Below are 17500 nucleotides of genomic sequence, written 5' to 3'. Positions count from 1 at the left end.
TGGTTGAGAACCCCTGCTTTAGATGTACATATTGGTTATGTTTTGCAAGAAACAGCAAGGTCTCTTTCTCTAACATTTTCCATTGTTCAACCTACACAAGTTAATGTGTGAAAAACAAAATAGGAATTTTGAAAGAAGTTTCTATAAAACTAATTCTTAAACATCGAATGGCTATGGGGGGTTCCACCAGAATGAAATAGTAATCAGAGGGGTCCATAGATAAGAAATGGTTGAGAACCCCTGCTTTAGATGTACATATTGGTTATGTTTTGCAAGAAACAGCAAGGTCTCTTTCTCTAACATTTTCCATTGTTCAACCTACACAAGTTAATGTGTGAAAAACAAAATAGGAATTTCGAAAGAAGTTTCTATAAAACTAATTCTTAAACATCGAATGGCTATGGGGGGTTCCACCAGAATGAAATAGTAATCAGAGGGGTCCATAGATAAGAAATGGTTGAGAACCCCTGCTTTAGATGTACATATTGGTTATGTTTTGCAAGAAACAGCAAGGTCTCTTTCTCTAACATTTTCCATTGTTCAGCCTACACAAGTTAATGTGTGAAAAACAAAATAGGAATTTCGAAAGAAGTTTCTATAAAACTAATTCTTAAACATCGAATGGGTAGAATAAAATAGTAATCGAAGGGGTCTATAGATGAGAAATGGTTGACAACCCCCAAAGTATATGTACACGCCAGCTTACATACATATATACATATAAGTAGGGGTTCATACGTTCATGCATATATAGAGACATACATGTGCTATACATTCATTCATATAAGCATACATAAACGCGTACATGCAGAGACATACAGATACGTGTATATATATATATATATATATATATATATATATATATATACACCTATATATAATGTATATATGTATGCATGTATGTTTAGTACAGTCAATAGTTTTGCATAGTGTGCAATACTGTTATAAAACTGCAGTTGCGGTGCATGTGCAGTTGTCTGGTATGACATATGCATTGATATTTATCAAATGAATACAATATGTGCAGCAATGCATTGTTATGCATTGTGCTGTGTACATCAGCACTGTGCAGTTGCATGCATACGTATGAATATGCATTCATGCATACATGCATATATATATGTATGTTTTTATGTATGTAAGCATATCTGCATACACATGTGCATATATAAATGCATACCTATATACACATACATAAAACACACGCATACACACACACACACACACACTCATGTACACACACGCACATCTTTGTATTTCGAGCCTTCGCCCTTGTTTTAACTTTTAGGATGTTCACCTCCTCTCCCTTCTCCCTTGTCTCTCTTCTTTCTCTCTCTCACTTCTATCTTATTCTCTTCCTCTCACTTTACGACGACCACCACCATCAACTCGGTCCCCTCCTCTTCCATCGCCATCACTATAATCACAGCTGGCCGCCGTTTCATTGTTTCTTGTCTCCCCCTTCCCCCTGCGTTCTACTTCTCCGACACCACCATCACAATAACAATACAACATCACCTCCACCACCTCATCACGATAACATTACCCCTACCACCATCTAACAATACAACTACCACTACCACCACTGTAACATTACCACCTCTACCACCACTTCCAGAATCTAGGTTATGATGATGTCATACTCCATATTTAGCTGTGAAACCCTGACAGCATGGAGTGTACAGGGGCCAAAAGGGTTGCTAGAAAGAGCAGCCAAATCTACTACTGCTGGATCGACGTGATGGTATAAGAAGGGGTTCTTTGGGGGTGGGGTAGAGACAAATAACAACAAAGGCAGCAAGCAATAACAACAATTATTTCTGGAGCCAACAAGATTGCTTGAAATAACAGCTAAATCTATAAAAATTGTTACATGAAGCCTGCTATTTGAGATCAGGGTTTAAGCTAGGACTTCACAACAATGCGAGCCAGGGGAGGCACTTAGTAGCTACGTACGTTAGAAATAGCAGCCAAATCACCGTTCGATTATTATAGGAAGTCTATTATTGGATCGGGATGACCTACGGCCGAATAACAACAACAATAGCCTTGATAATAGGGGAAGCACATAGTGGCTACGTCAGCCAGAAATAGCAGCTAAATCTCTGTTGTATTATAGGTCTGCTTTGGAAAGTCAACAGAGAAGGTACTTTGTTGTTGTGTATGCTTGAAATAGCTGCTAAATCTCTGTTGGATTATCATAGAAGGCTTGCTACTGGATCAGGACTGATATAGCTACAGCTGGCCAACAAAGGATTCCTCTAAGTGATTGCTAGAAATAGCAGCAACATATCCGTCAAATAATGGTAAATCTGTTGGATCGAGGCTGAGTTAAATATACAACTACAGAAGCTATGATCTAAACAATAAGTACATTCTACGTGGTCCTTGTATATGCTAAAAATAGCAGCTAAATCTCACTGAATCCGCGTTAGCTTTCTGCCTTAATTTAGGAAAAGATTCCATCAGATGACGTAATTCCAGATACATTTAGCTAGATAAGGCGTTGTGGTCAGGGCTAGAACGTCTTTCTTTTATCATAGGTTTGTTGTTTGTACTGATCTGGGGAAACCTAGGGTTTAATAACAATGACGTACCAACAGCATGTTTTAATCTAAAAAAAAAAAAAAAAACTTTGCTATTAAGGTAGACCTAAAGTTTAGCATTCTAGATTTCCCCACCTTCCTCCAACGCCTTTTTTCTTTCTTGTTCTTTTCTTTCTCCTGGTGAGTGTAAGATCTCACTCGAATCTATGAAGCTATGTAAATACAAGAACAAGAACAACAACAACAACAATTGTAGCATCATCCAGGAATGGTGATGTCATGTATTATATTTAGCTTTTATTGAAATCCAGGCGTAAACAATTAAATCACAGCTCTGCAGACTAGCTTAGATTAATAAAAGGCTTTTTGATGTATGTTATAATGGTAGTCCTGAAGTTTAGCACACGAAACCCTCTAAGCATTTTCTTTTAAAACATATCCTATGGTACAACAGCAATAACAATGCCAACCTACTGTAAATAGCAGCCAAATCTCCCTCAAATCACACCTTACCGTCTTATTAATGTTTATATGTATGAGCCAGTGAGGGAAACCTCTAAATGATAGATAAATCTGGTAGAAATAGTAGCCAAATCTTCCTCAAATCACACCCTACTCTCTTTTATGTATGTATATATGAACGTATGAGACATGAGGGAGACCTCTACATGGTAGCTACACCTGGCAGAAATAGCGACCAAATCACACCTTACAGTCGTATGTATGTATGTATGTATGTATGTATAAGCCAATGAGGGAGGCCTCTACATGGTAGCTAGACCTGGTAGAAATAGCAGCCAAATCTCCCTCAAATCACACCCTCCTGTCTTATGTATGTATATAGGTATAAGCTAATGAGGGAGACCTCTACATGGTAGCCAGGCCTGGTTAAAATAGCAGCCATGTAGAGGTCTCCTTCATTAGCTGGGATTTTTTTTTCTTTTTTAAGAAGAGTGTTTAGAAAATCACCTAATTTAATTTTAGGTATATAATGCTCGAAAGGAGAGAAAAAAAGTGGAACGGTCACGTCTAGAGCGTTTCTTTGATCAGGTTATGTTGGTGCTAAACAACTGCATCATCATCCAGCAATGATGTCATATATAACATATTAAATATTAAAATCTTAAAATAGATACCACCCCCATCTCTGTGTAAGACGCGGCGCCTAGGTACGACTTTATGATGTTGGTAGACCTAAAGTTTCGCGCTGTAGACCTCACGTCATTCACACCAACGCCTTTTTCCTGTTTTAAGAAGTAGTCTTTAGAATGATCTTTCTCTTTCTCTCTCTTTGGCATTAGCTATTTGAAAACGGAAAACATATCATAGGTGTGTATGTGGCAGTTGTATGTTTGAAATAATGATCTGCACTTAAGAGGAACAGCTGAGGTAATGTACGGAGGAGGGCAGGTAACGAGGTGGCTTTTTAAGTATATGGGTAGTTGTTGGTCTTGATGGCTTGGCAAGCGGGTAGCTAGATAGGTAGCTGGGTAGCTTGGTAAGTAGATGGGTAGGTAGCTAGATGGTTTGGTAAATAGATGGGTACTTGATTAGGTGTCTTATGAAGTAGGTTGGAATATTGGTAGCTGGGCAGTTTGGCTACCAAGGTGGCTTGGTACAGAGATGAGTTGTTGGCTAAGTGACTTGGTGAGCAGGTGGATTGGTGGCTAGGTTTCTTGGTAAATAGATGGGTAGACATCTTGGTGGCTTGGTTGGTAGGTAGGTAGGTAAATGGCTTGGTAAATAGATGGACGACTCATTAGCTAGGTAGCTTGTTGAAGTTAGCAGGTAAGCTTGATGAATGCATAGATTGGTAGGTAGCAAGCTAGGTAGATACAATAGACATTTATATATATATCTACCTACTTACCTCTCATTATATATATATAGGGTGTTCAAAAAGTCTCTCCACAGTGAATTCTTTTTCATCCTGACTCTCCAAGAGTCAGACTCTCCAAGATGTATTTCAAAGCATGTGTTGAAGAGTCAACTTCTGTATTGAAAATGAAGGACGACACTTTCAGTAGCTTATAAAGTCTTGTAAAGTCTAATATATTCTTTTTGTAGTCTTATACCATCTTATAAATATTTATTTTGCAATAAAATACTAAGGAGAGACTTTTGAACACTGTGTGTGTGTGAGAGAGAGAGAGAGAGAGGTGGTGGTTTTGGTATCGTAGTAACAAAGAGCTCAATGTTAATTTATTGTATGATAAGTTTATTCAAATATCTATACTTTGCCACATGGTCCAGCAAGGCCTGCATCAGCGGCCAACCACCACCATTATCAAATTCTCTATCTTTAGCGATTACAACTTGACTGATAAGTCGTGGCCATGATACAAACATATGGATAACTATCTATCTACTTTTATTTATTATTTCAGTCGTTGGGTTGCGGCTAGTTTACACGAACAAGTCAACCCTTGCACTTAGTTTAAGCCTTAGCACTTTGTTCTGTCGATTTCTTTTTGCCGAGTCACTAAGTTGCGGCAGCGTAAACGAACCAACACCAGTTGTCAAGCGATTAGAGACGGCGCGCGCGGACACACACACACACACACACATGTGCATTCATGCAGGGCTTTCACTCTCAATACTTGCCCAAAGGGTCACAGAGTGAGATTGAATCCCAAAGCACTCATTGGGGGTGGGGGGGGGGGGGGGGGGGTTGCTGAAAAGTTCCTGGCTTTGAGTAAAAAAAAACAATAGGGAGATCAGTTAATTATGATTTTATTCAACATATTCCCCTCCCAGATTCACACATTTATTGCAGCGGTCCCCTTCGGTTTTTCTAAGCCCTTGTAAAAGAACTTGGAAGGTTGGGCTTCCAACCAGGCCTTTTGCGACATCCTTACAGCCAGGAACCGTAGATAGATAGATAGATAGGTAGACATTAAGAGAGCCATAGGCGACTAACGATTAAGGATTAAATGTTTTAAAATTCATTCTTAGATATATCGTGACCGGACATAGCTTTTATTTATAACTCGTCATCTCCTGAAATTAGATAGACGTAGATAAGTAACTAAGTGGTACGTAAGAGAGAAAACGGACTTTCGTAGAATTCCTGTCTGCCAAAATTCCATTCACGAAGAATTAGTCATCTCGAGACTGTAATCAGAGAAAGAACACTTGCCCTCCACCCACCCAAGACATTGCGCTCAAGGATCGCTTGAACCCGGCACCATCTTGTCGTGAATCGAGCTTCTTAACCATATGTCCAGTTTGTCATTGGCTATTTGTGTGTGTGTGTGGTGCTGAGGCGTGCGCCGGTCACACGTCTGACGCGAGCCGACGCCGCGTCTCCGTTTATCTGCTGACCCAGTTTCGAAGTAGCAGCTGGCAAGATGTGCGATGCGTCATAGGTTAGGAAGCGGGGTGGATGGTTGAGGTAGGTAGATGGCTAGAAAAAAGAAAGGTAGGTAGGTAGGTAGGTAGGTAGATAGATGTAGGCAAAGAGAAAATAAATTGATGGATTGATAAAAGAAATAGGCAGTTATAGAGGTAGGTAGGTAGGTAGGCAGATAGATAGATAGATAGATAGAGAGAGAGAGAGAGACAGGTAGAGAGAAGTACAGAGAGAGATAGATAGATAGATAGATAGATAGAGAGAGAGAGAGAGAGAGAGAGAGAGAGACAGGTAGAGAGAAGTACAGAGATAGATAGATAGATAGATAGATAGATAGAGAGAGAGAGAGAGAGAGGTAGAGAGAAGTACAGAGATAGGTAGATAGATAGATAGATAGAGAGAGAGAGAGAGACAGGTAGAGAGAAGTACAGAGATAGGTAGATAGATAGATAGAGAGAGAGAGAGAGAGAGAGAGAGACAGGTAGAGAGAAGTACAGAGATAGGTAGATAGAGAGAGAGAGACAGGTAGAGAGAAGTACAGAGATAGGTAGATAGATAGATAGATAGAGAGAGAGAGAGAGAGACAGGTAGAGAGAAGTACAGAGATAGGTAGATAGATAGATAGATAGAGAGAGAGAGAGAGAGAGAGAGAGAAGTACAGAGATAGGTAGATAGATAGATAGATAGAGAGAGAGAGAGAGAGAGAGAGACAGGTAGAGAGAAGTACAGAGATAGATAGATAGATAGATAGATAGAGAGAGAGAGAGAGAGAGAGAGACAGGTAGAGAGAAGTACAGAGATAGGTAGATAGATAGATAGATAGATAGATAGAGAGAGAGAGAGAGAGAGACAGGTAGAGAGAAGTACAGAGATAGATAGATAGATAGATAGTGGGTGGAAAGGGATAGGCATGTAGTTGGATAGCTCTCTCAACTTTTTTCCCATTGTTTAGCCGTGGGTCACTTTTGATCACGTAAATCTGAGCGTACCACCTATGACCAACCCGCCTTTTACCGTAACCGAACGTTTCAATGTGTCCATGTTTTGGGGGTTATTTTTTTATTTTTATTTCATTACATTTAGGATGTAATTTGAGGAGGGGGTGGTAATTGCTATTTCTAGCTAGTCCGGTCGTGAAACCAAGTAGATCCCCCCACCCCTGCTTAGTTTTTGCATATGTACCTGTGTGTAATTATGTATTTCTGCATGTGTATATATATATATATATATGTATAGATGTGTGTGAATGTATTATTTGTATACGTGTAAACGTGTATATATTTATATTCATGTTCGTGCATATGTCTGTCTGTCTGTCTGTCACGCGCACGTAATTGATTTTGTCGAGTTTAATAAAAGCAATTTAACATAAAATTGAATTGATCATTCGATACCTTTTGTTGAGTACATATCTATTATACCTTTACAAGGATTGTGTTGACGGAGACTTAATCAGAAATCCGGAAAGTCCTTGAGACCTAAGGTTCCAGAAAAATCAATGTAATTCCCGTGTGTAGCTGTTTATTCATCAAACAGGAAAGTCTAAGTGTATATAATATATAAACAACACAAACTCATAAACTAGAATGTTTGTATAACTTTATTGCTTCTACGAAGCAACACCAGTGACTCAATGACCAAGAGATTCGTACAAACGCTTTTTGTCAAACAACACACATATAATATGATAATCTTCCGTTTCTATTTGCAGGGGGTTTACGGGAATTCAAGTCAAAACACGAAAATCTATGCGACAATTTACTATGGATGTCGTCAGACTGTCGTTTGTTATCGTCAGAGTGTCGTCTGGTACACAGTCCTTTGACGCCATTAGTTGAACATCAAATCGAAGCAGCCGAGGTTTCACGAATATTGCCTTTTCTCTATTTAGGTGAGAACCGTTTTTTATAATCATTTAAAACTTTATCATTCACCATCCATCGTTTGTCATCAGTCATCAATCAAATTTTAGACCTATTTTTGTGTATTGTTTTGGGGTTTTCCCTTCTCCACCCCGTCCTTGCTTGGTTTGGACGATGTCTTGCCTCTCCAGCACAGCCGCCATTTTGTTGTCTTTTGTGACTTTTGTCACTATCATTTCTCCATGCCTTCCTCTGCCATATATATGGCCCATCTTTTATTCAGATATTGTGTATCTAGGACTACATCATCTAATGTGTCCTTGGTATTGTTTAGCTCCAAATTAAACCTGATCTTGTACGCCTATTACGAAAAGTACTCCAGCTGTTATCTTCCTGTCTTTCATTTAGATATGGCGTACCTAGGACTACATTATCTAATGTTTGTTCTTTGTTCTTCAACCCCTAGTTCGTTGCAACCCAGAAACCTACAATCAAAGGTGGTTTTAGCTATGACCTATCTTCTGTTCAGGCATTGTGTATCTAGGGCTATGCCATCTATTATGTCCTGTTTTCAAACGGAACAGAGTATGGTTACACAAAATTACTTTTTAGCAAGTAGAACAAACCACATCAGGCCTTTCCTTAATTTTGTTAGGCAGTGGTTCTAAATAGGGAGATTACAGCCTCGAGATGACTAATTCTTCGTGAATGGAATTTTGGCAGACAGGAATTCTACGAAAGTCCGTTTTCTCTCTCTTACATACGACTTGGTGACCTATCTACAAACCACATTGGGCCTGCCTTAATTTTGTTGGGCAGTGGTTCTAAATAGGGAGCCACTGGTACAAGTGGGGGGATACAATGTTTTCAGGGACCACATGAATAAATCGGGACATTTGTAAGGTCACTAAAGTTTCTGAGAAGACCACAGAAGTTTTTTTAGGGGTCACACACAACTTTAACTGCCAGACAAGCATACAATCACCTGTTAGGGTGTCATGTGAATAAAATGGGAGGTTTGTAGCGTCACTGAAGTTTTATTTCCTTGGGGTTCATAAGTTTCAGAGGAGAACGCAGAAGTTTTTAAAGGAGTCATAGATAGCTTTAACTTCCAGATAGACACGATTAATCTTTTTAGGGGTCACGTTGTCAGAACTTTCAATTTAATATTTTTCAGTGTTTGTCCCTTTGTCCCCCATCTTCTACGTTCTGAGTTCAAATGAGACTAGGGTTGGTTTTGTCTTTTATCCTTTCAGGATTACTAAAAAAAAAAAAATGTAAAGGTACCAAGTGTACCGTTGGCTAGTACCAGCTGAGCTGGGACCTACGTGGTGCATGGTCATCGTTGCCCTGAAGCAATGAAGGTCAGGTGAATGAACTAACCAATGATATCACTGACTTGCTTTCTCTCTCCAAAATTGCCAGCCTTGTGCCAAAATTTGAAACAAGGCTTTAAGCTGGCAGAATAGTTTGCGTGTCGTACAAAATGCTTTGTGGTATTTCTTGTGACTCTTAATGTTCTGAGTTCAAATCCCACCGAGGTCAACTTTGCCTTTCATCTTTGCAAGGGTGTTGAGCTGGCAAAACCGTTCGCACATTGGACGAAATACTTAGCGGCATTTCACCCGTCGCTCTGTTCTGAGTTCAAATTCCACCGAAGCCGACTTTGCTTTCATCCATTCGGAGTCGATAAATTAAGTAAATACCAGTATCATACTAGGGGTCAATGCAATTGACTATGCCCCTCCACCAAATTTCAGGCCTTGTGCCTTTACTAGAAAGGATTATTATTATTATTGCATTTCATCTAATCTTTACATTCTGACTTCAAATTCCGCCATGCTCCACCATGCTCAACTTTGCCTTTCGGCCTTTCGAGGTTGATAAATTAATTACCAGTTGCGTACTGGGGTTGATGTAATCAACTTAACCCCTCCCCCCAAATTGCTGCCGTTGTGGCAAAATTTGAAACCATTATTATCATTATTATAATTATTATTATTATAATTATTATTATTTATATTCTTTCAGGTAACGAGCGAGATGCTGGTAATTTACAAATTCTGAAAGAGTTAGATATAACTTATATTTTAAATGTCACGTCACATGTTCGACCCCATTTCGAGAGTCAAGGCATTCATTACAAAACGATACCAGTAACGGACAGCGGTCACCAAAATCTACGGAAGTACTTTGATGATGCCATTGAATATATAGGTAAATATCAATCTATTTGTATGTGTCTATAACCATCTGTGCATCATACTTGATTACGTGCATGTTTGAAAGGCAGATTTATTGTGATATTTTTTTCCATTTCCAACTCCTAAAATTTTTCTTTCCATATTTTCTCCTCTATTATTCTTTTACACTTTTACTTGTTTCAGTCTTTTGACTGCGGCCATGCTGGGGCACCGCCTTTAGTCGAGCAACTCGACCCAGGACTTATTCTTTGTAAGCCTAGTACTTATTCTATCGGTCTCTTTTTGCCGAACCGCCAAGTTACGGGGACGCAAACACACCAGCATCGGTTGTCAAGCGAAGTTGGGGGGGGGGGGGACAAACACAGACACACAAACTTATACACACACATACATATATATATATACATACATATATACGACGGGCTTCTTTCAGTTTCCGTCTACCAAATCCACTCACAAGGTTTTGGTCGGCCCGAGGCTATAGTAGAAGACACTTGCGCAAGGTGCCACGCAGTGGGACTGAACCCAGAACGATGTGGTTGGTAAGCAAGCAACTTACCACACAGCCACTCCTGCGCCTACGACTATTCTTCATACTTTTTCTCTTTCTTCGTCTTTTCTTTGTCTCTCTCTCTCTCTTTCTCTGTCTCATCACTGATGGACGCACACACACACACGCACACATACACACACACAAACACACAGGCACACGTACGCTCGCGCGCGCGCGCAATGCCCAGACGGACGCGCGCTCACACTCTCTCACCGACAGACTCAACAACGTCTGCTCCACTCAACAGCCCGAACACACAGACACACGCACGCACAACGACTCCGACTGCTGAAAGCTGAAGTTGCGAGAGGGGAGGAGCGGGAGGCAAAGCAAACAACCAAATCGGCTGGAAAACAAGAGGACGTTCACCTTGTACTAATCGCATAGTGTGGTAGTGGTGGTGGTGGTGGTGGTGGTGAGAGTACTAGAAATGGTGGTGGTGGTGGGGGTTGAGTGAAGTCAGTCGCTGCTGCTGCTGCCGCCGTCGTTGTGAGAACTTTTCTGACTTAATGACTCATCGACGCGTGCCCCCCCCCCCTCTTCGCCATCTCTCTCCTTTTTCTCTCTGTTACTAGCATATATTATTTCGTTTTTTTTTACTTGCTGCAGTCATTTGACTGCAGCCATGCTGGAGCACCGCCTTTAGTCGAACAAATCCACCCCCCCACCCGCACCCAGGACTCGTTCTTTGTTAGCCTAGTTACTTATTCTATGGGTCTCTCTTTTACCCAGCTAAGTAAGTTGCGGGGACGTAAACACGCCAACATCGGTTGTCAGCGATGATGGTGGGGACAAACGCAGACACATAAACACATAAAAATATATATGTATGTATGTATGTATTATAGGTGAAGGGGGCCCTCCGAAAGGGGTCTCGGCCAGTAGCATCCCTGCCTTCCTGAGCTAGTTTTCCACCACGTTTCTTAAAAATCGTGGTAGGGGCCTTGGGTCAAGCGACCACTCATGTCTAGAAACTGAGGTTGGGGGTAAGCAAGGGCATGCTCCCCATAGAAAATCCAGCTCCACAAAAGCCCCATGATAGCAAAGGAGAACGAGCACCAGCCAGCCTAAAGTTTGGGGGTGGGCTGCTCCTGCCTACCTCGGTTGCTATGACACTGAGGTAGATCTAGCCACCCCTGTTAATGGGGACAAAACACTGGATGATGATGATATATATATGTGTGTATATATATATATATATATATATATATATATATATATATATATATATATATATATATATATATAACTCTTTTAAATAAAATAATATATTCCTCTATACACAATCATACAAAAACCCTTTTTTTGTATTTATTTTTACTCACACACACACACATACATATGTGCGTGAGAAGACCCGGCAAGCCAAGTAAGATCGTTGCCAGTGCCCCTGGACTGGTTCTTGTGCGGGTGGCACATGAGATGCACCATTTTGAGCGTGGCCGTTGCCAGTACCGCCTGACTGGCCTTTGTAGGGTTTTCGAGCGAGATCGTTGCCAGTGCCCCTGGACTGGTTCTTGTGCGGGTGGCACATGAGATGCACCATTTTGAGCGTGGCCGTTGCCAGTACCGCCTGACTGGCCTTCGTGCGGGTGACACGTAAAAGCACCCACTACACTCTCTGAGTGGTTGGCGTTAGGAAGGGCATCCAGCTGTAGAAACTCTGCCAAATCAGACTGGAGCCTGGTGTTGCCATCCGGTTTCACCAGTCCTCAGTCAAATCGTCCAACCCATGCTAGCATGGAAAGCGGACGTTAAACGATGATGATGATGATATATATATATATATATTTATATTTATATACAATGGGCTTCTTTCAGTTTCTGTCTACCAAATCCACTTGCATGGCTATAATAGAAGACACTTGCCCAAGGTGCCATGCAGTGGGACTGAACTCAGCACCATGTGATTGGGAAGCAAGCTTCTTGCCACACAGCCACTTTTATCTTTCTCTTTGTTTCAGTCATTTGAAGCCTGGTGCTTATTCTATCAGTCCCTTTCGCTGAATTGCTAAGTTACAGAAAAGTACAAACGAACCAACATCTGTTGTCGAGTGGTGGCTGAGAACACATACACACACACACACACACACCTATATGCGTACACACACACACACACACACACACATACACACATGTATGTGTGTCTGTCTGTTTGTCCCCAACCACCGCTTGAGAACCAGTGCTGGTGTGTTTATGTCCCTGTAACTTGGCAATTTGGTTAAAAGAGGCTGATAGAACAAGGATCAGGCTTTGAAAAGAAAATAAGTCCAGGGGTCAATTCGTTGAACTAAAGTTCTTTAAAGATGGTGCCCCAGCATGGCCACAGTCTGACTGGGACAAGTAAAAAAAAAATAGAAATAAAATAACTTATTAAAGAAGGTGATTCATCCAGGGTACAAATTGTCTTTCACCGGATTTTCTGTGGGTACAGTCCTTGGGTCAGCTGCTTGGTTCAGAAGGAGCTCGACCGTCCTTTGACATGTTTTGCTTTTAGTCCTCCATGGTGACCACAATGTCCATCTCACCTAGTATGCCAGAGATGGGTGCAGTTTGGTCGCTGACCACCCAACCATGAAATGGATGGTCCTGGGTTACAATAGGGGGTCAGTATCAGGGTTTTTTTCTCACCTGACCCTATTAAAAACGCTTACTGTGCTCGCAAGTTGGAGTCTGCACCCACGAGTGGTGCCGCTTAGCAGAATGGTCATAACTGGATTGTCTTTTTTTCTTTTTTTTTTTTTGATCAAAGGTCTGCTCCTGTTGTGCTAACCATGGGCTAAACAAATACAACAGCAGCAGCAGCGATGTTATCATTATGGCTCCTAGAATGACCCACCTCTACTGCCCCCCTCACTTCAGCGTCCCTTCGCCACTGCCGCCACCACTGCAGACACATAGGGACTTTGGGGATGGGGGAGGGTGTAATTTCCTCTGTACCCCCCACACTCCATTTCACCCATCCCCACAGACTCTTTCCTTTCTATCTTTTTTTTTTTTTCTCTTCTGGCAATCTTAAAAAGGAGGCATGAGTCATACAGGATGGCGGCGGCGGGGAGGGGGGGTTATGGACAATTTAGCTTATGGGGTAGGGGTGCAGGTGGCGGGGGGGTGGCGACGATGGGGGGGGAATGAGGTTTGCATGATGGGGTGATAATGATGGCGGCGGTGGTGGTGGTGGGTGAATGAGGTAGTTTGATGTGAGTGGATGGGGTATGGGGGGGGGGGGGGGTAGATGAGACTGTTTAAAATGGCTGGGGGCGACGAGTGACGAATTAAAAGGGGGCAAAGAAACATTTTATGTCCCGCCGTGTGTATGTATACATATATATTCTTTTATTCTTATGCTTGTTTCAGTCGGTAGACTGGCCATGCTGGGGCACCACCTTGAAGGGTTTTAGTCGAACGAATCGACCCCAAGACTTTCTTTCCCCTTTTTCTTTTTTAAGCGTAGCACTTATTCTATCAGTCTCTTATGCCTAACTGCTAAGTTACGGGGACATAAACATGTGTGTGTGTGTTTGTCTCCCATCACCACTTGACAACCAGTGTTGGTATGTTTACATCCCTATAACTTAGCAGTTAAGCAAAAGACACCGATAGAATGTACATACGATGGGCTTCTTTCAGTTTCCGTCTACCAAATCCACTCACAAGGTCTTTGTCAGCCCGAGACTATAATAGAAGACACTTGCCCAAGTTACCACACAGTGGGACTGAACCCAGATCCATGTGATTGGGGAGCAAGCTTCTTACCTATATATATATATGAAAAATGTTATGGTATTATATTGTGCCTAGCTGTTTATATATATATTAAAACGCAAACATTTGAAATGCTGATTCTTGAGGTGCATAAGGCCCATATTAGCGTGTAAATATGGTGTTGAAAATTCTTCAGGTAGAAAAAAACCCAAAAGGGGATGTGGGCTCATATCCTATGAGCAGCATTTCACTTTTCTATCTCAAAGGGTTTTTCAACCCAATGTCTACACCTAGCTTTGTGCACTTCAAGATTCATCATTCCAAAAACAATGATTATTTCACCCGTGCTGATGGCAATACAGGGCACCCACTACACTCTTGGAGTGGTTGGCATTAGGAGGGGCATCCAGCTGTAGAAACCATGGCAAATCAGACTGGAACCTGGTGCAGCTCTCTAACTTACCAGTTCCAGTCAAACCATCTAACCCATGCCAGCTTGGAATGTGGATGTTAAATGATGATGATGATGATGTTTCTCTTGAAGTTTATAAATTTCTTATGATGTCAACAACAACAAAAATTCTGTTAATTTTATCTTAGATTTTAATTTTCTCTTCTTTTTGTTTATTTGCAGATGAGGCCAAACGAAACGGCGCCAAGATCTTAATCCATTGTCAAGCCGGAGTATCACGGTCGGCAACTGTGACCATCGCATATTTACTGAAACACTCCACCCTCAGTATGACAGATGCTTACCGATATGTCAAGCAAAAGCGTGCAATCATTTCGCCGAATTTTAACTTCATGGGACAACTCATGGAGTTTGAACAATCCTTAAACAACGGACTCTCGCCTAGAATCCCTGAGAAATCGCGGGAAGAGTTTGACGAGATTGACAGCTGGTTATAGCGAAGCGTCCAGTTTTTGTAAATCTTCTGTATATCTTTTGATTGTGTCTATACGCGCGCGCGCATGTGTGTGTATGAGAGAGAGAGAGAGAGCCGAGTGAGATGAGAGCAGTCGTGGTCGAAAGGAGGCTTCTTTGTAGCAGCATGTCTTTCGGCTCATGGCTGCGAATCGACCAAGCCAGTCAGGGAAAAATAAAAAAACTGTCTTTGATGGAGACGCGTGTCCGAGATATCTCCCAGGTTCCATCGACCGCCTGGGAGTTTGTTTGTTTTTTTTACTTTTTTTTTTGGTCACATCCACATGCTGTGTCACACCTACTGAGTCTGTAACGTAAAGACGACGTAAAGACGACGTAAAGACATGCAAATATATGGTGCACGTGTGCGTGCGTGCGTGCGTGTGTGTGTGTGTTTGTGTGAGACTTGGGAATCGGTCAAATGAAGCTAGTCTTATTAAATCTCTCTCTCTCCGTGTCGAAACAAACGATGAATGAGTGATGGTGAAAATTCCTCAACAATAGCCAATTCACAAAACCAATCAACTAATCAAAACACACAAACCACTACCACTGCTGTCATCACCGTCAATCAGTTGCCATTGTAATATAATACATATATATAAATATATATATATATATATATGTATATATATATATATATATGTATATGTATATCTAGTCTAAACAGTATTGATAAAAATGTAACTAGTCAGAAATAATAATAATGACCACAGAAATCCTTCTGAACACAATAAAATATGCTACCAGTGATACGTTGGGGTCGATGGTATTTGTTAAAGCCCCCCTTCAATCTCAAAACTGCTGGCCTTGTACCAAAATCAGAAACCATTATTATTATCATTATCATTATTATTGTTATTATTGGTTGACCGTCAAACCTCATCTCTCCTTTTCTCAGATTGTACGGGTACATACATGCGTGTGTGTGTGATATCTGTAATAGTAGTGTTGTTATTTGCAATAATCTTCCCTTTTTTGTGTGGTGTGTGTATAATATATGTATGTATGTATGTATGTGTATATATATACACACACACATACCATATGGAAGATGTAAGAGATGCAGGAGAGAGAGCAGGTAAAGACAGGTCTTGTAACAATGGCATTGACAGACTGTGTTGAACCATATATATATATGTATATGTATATATATATGTACAAGCCAAATAACTGAAATAACATTATATATATGTAATGTGTTTTCAACTATGAACATTCCAGTATTATCAAAATGAGATTTGAAAGAGAGAGAATAAAAATAAAAATGAGAATAAAAGACGTTAAAACATGAAACTGCAGCCAGTATGATTATATAAAATTGTGTATCTATCTTTATTTATCTATATGTTTATTTATATATCTGTATCTATCTGTCTAATTTGTCTGTCCGTTGGTCGTTTGGTCCGTTTGTTGAGAAATATAATATAAAAATCTCTAAAAAAAAAAAAAAAAAAAACTTGAATAAGTTATACACAAATTCACACATGTTGTTGGGGGAGGGGTTTTTGGTAAGGGTTGGCGGGGATTGGCCAGAAGAAAAATGAAATTAAAGATACTCAGAGAATGAAAGACAAATATTTAAATGAAATTTTGAACAAAACCCACCGACTTTTTTAGTTTGTTGTTTTCAAACAAACAATAATTTGAAAAGAAAAAAGAAATGAATGAATAATGTTATTATTATCATCCTGATTATTAATAATATTATTATTATCAATATTATTATTATTATTATAATGGATGAACAAATATTTACTGAATGATAAAGAAGAAAGACAAACGCAAAACAAAATGGCCACCAATATCATCACCATTGCCTCACAGTGTTTCTTCAAGAAATATATTATTATATTCATTAAACTTGAAAAGAAAGCTGTGTGGAATTGGGAGCTCAAAATGAGATTCATTCTTTCTGAACAATTTTTTTGTACATTTTTGGGGGATTTTTTTTTATTCAATTATAAATATATATTTTTTTTGTGGTTACAAAAACTTTTTACAGTTTTTTTTTTTTAATGATGAAAAATAAAGTGATTTTTTTTCCAAGTCGTGCCTTTGTGGTACAAACAAAATGATGTTTCAAGAATAATACAAACAGAACAGTGATGATAAAAATATCTCTTTATATATATATATATAAATATGTATGTGTGTTTGTATGTATGTGTTTGTTTGTGTGTATGTGTGTAATTTATATAGAATGTCTGTGTGTTTATTACACACATATATATATACATACATGTATGCATACATATATGTATATATATATGTGTGTATGTATGTAATATAATTTTTGGTATGAATTTGTATTTATTTTTTATTTAATGTGTGTTAGCAGAGGAGACATGTT

At 40.0% G+C, this 17500-nt stretch overlaps 1 protein-coding gene across 1 annotated transcript in view; it reads left to right on the top strand.

Annotated features, from left to right (window-relative positions):
- The window catches only part of LOC106867724 (dual specificity protein phosphatase 10), a 27173-nt gene that overhangs the window by 8815 nt on the left and 858 nt on the right, over positions 1–17500 (top strand). The window contains 3 exon segments of the mRNA XM_014912724.3: positions 7610–7789; positions 9792–9977; positions 14857–17500. The exon segment at positions 14857–17500 is cut by the window's right edge and continues 858 nt beyond it. Coding sequence (XP_014768210.1) covers positions 7610–7789; positions 9792–9977; positions 14857–15131 — 641 coding nt within the window. The 3' untranslated portion in view covers positions 15132–17500.

Source organism: Octopus bimaculoides, chromosome 30 (assembly GCF_046866305.1).
Source record: "Octopus bimaculoides isolate indiv1 chromosome 30, ASM4686630v1, whole genome shotgun sequence".
Lineage (NCBI taxonomy): Eukaryota > Metazoa > Mollusca > Cephalopoda > Octopoda > Octopodidae > Octopus > Octopus bimaculoides.
Note: the sequence above shows the minus strand (reverse complement) of the source record. Positions and strands in the feature narration are given on the sequence as shown.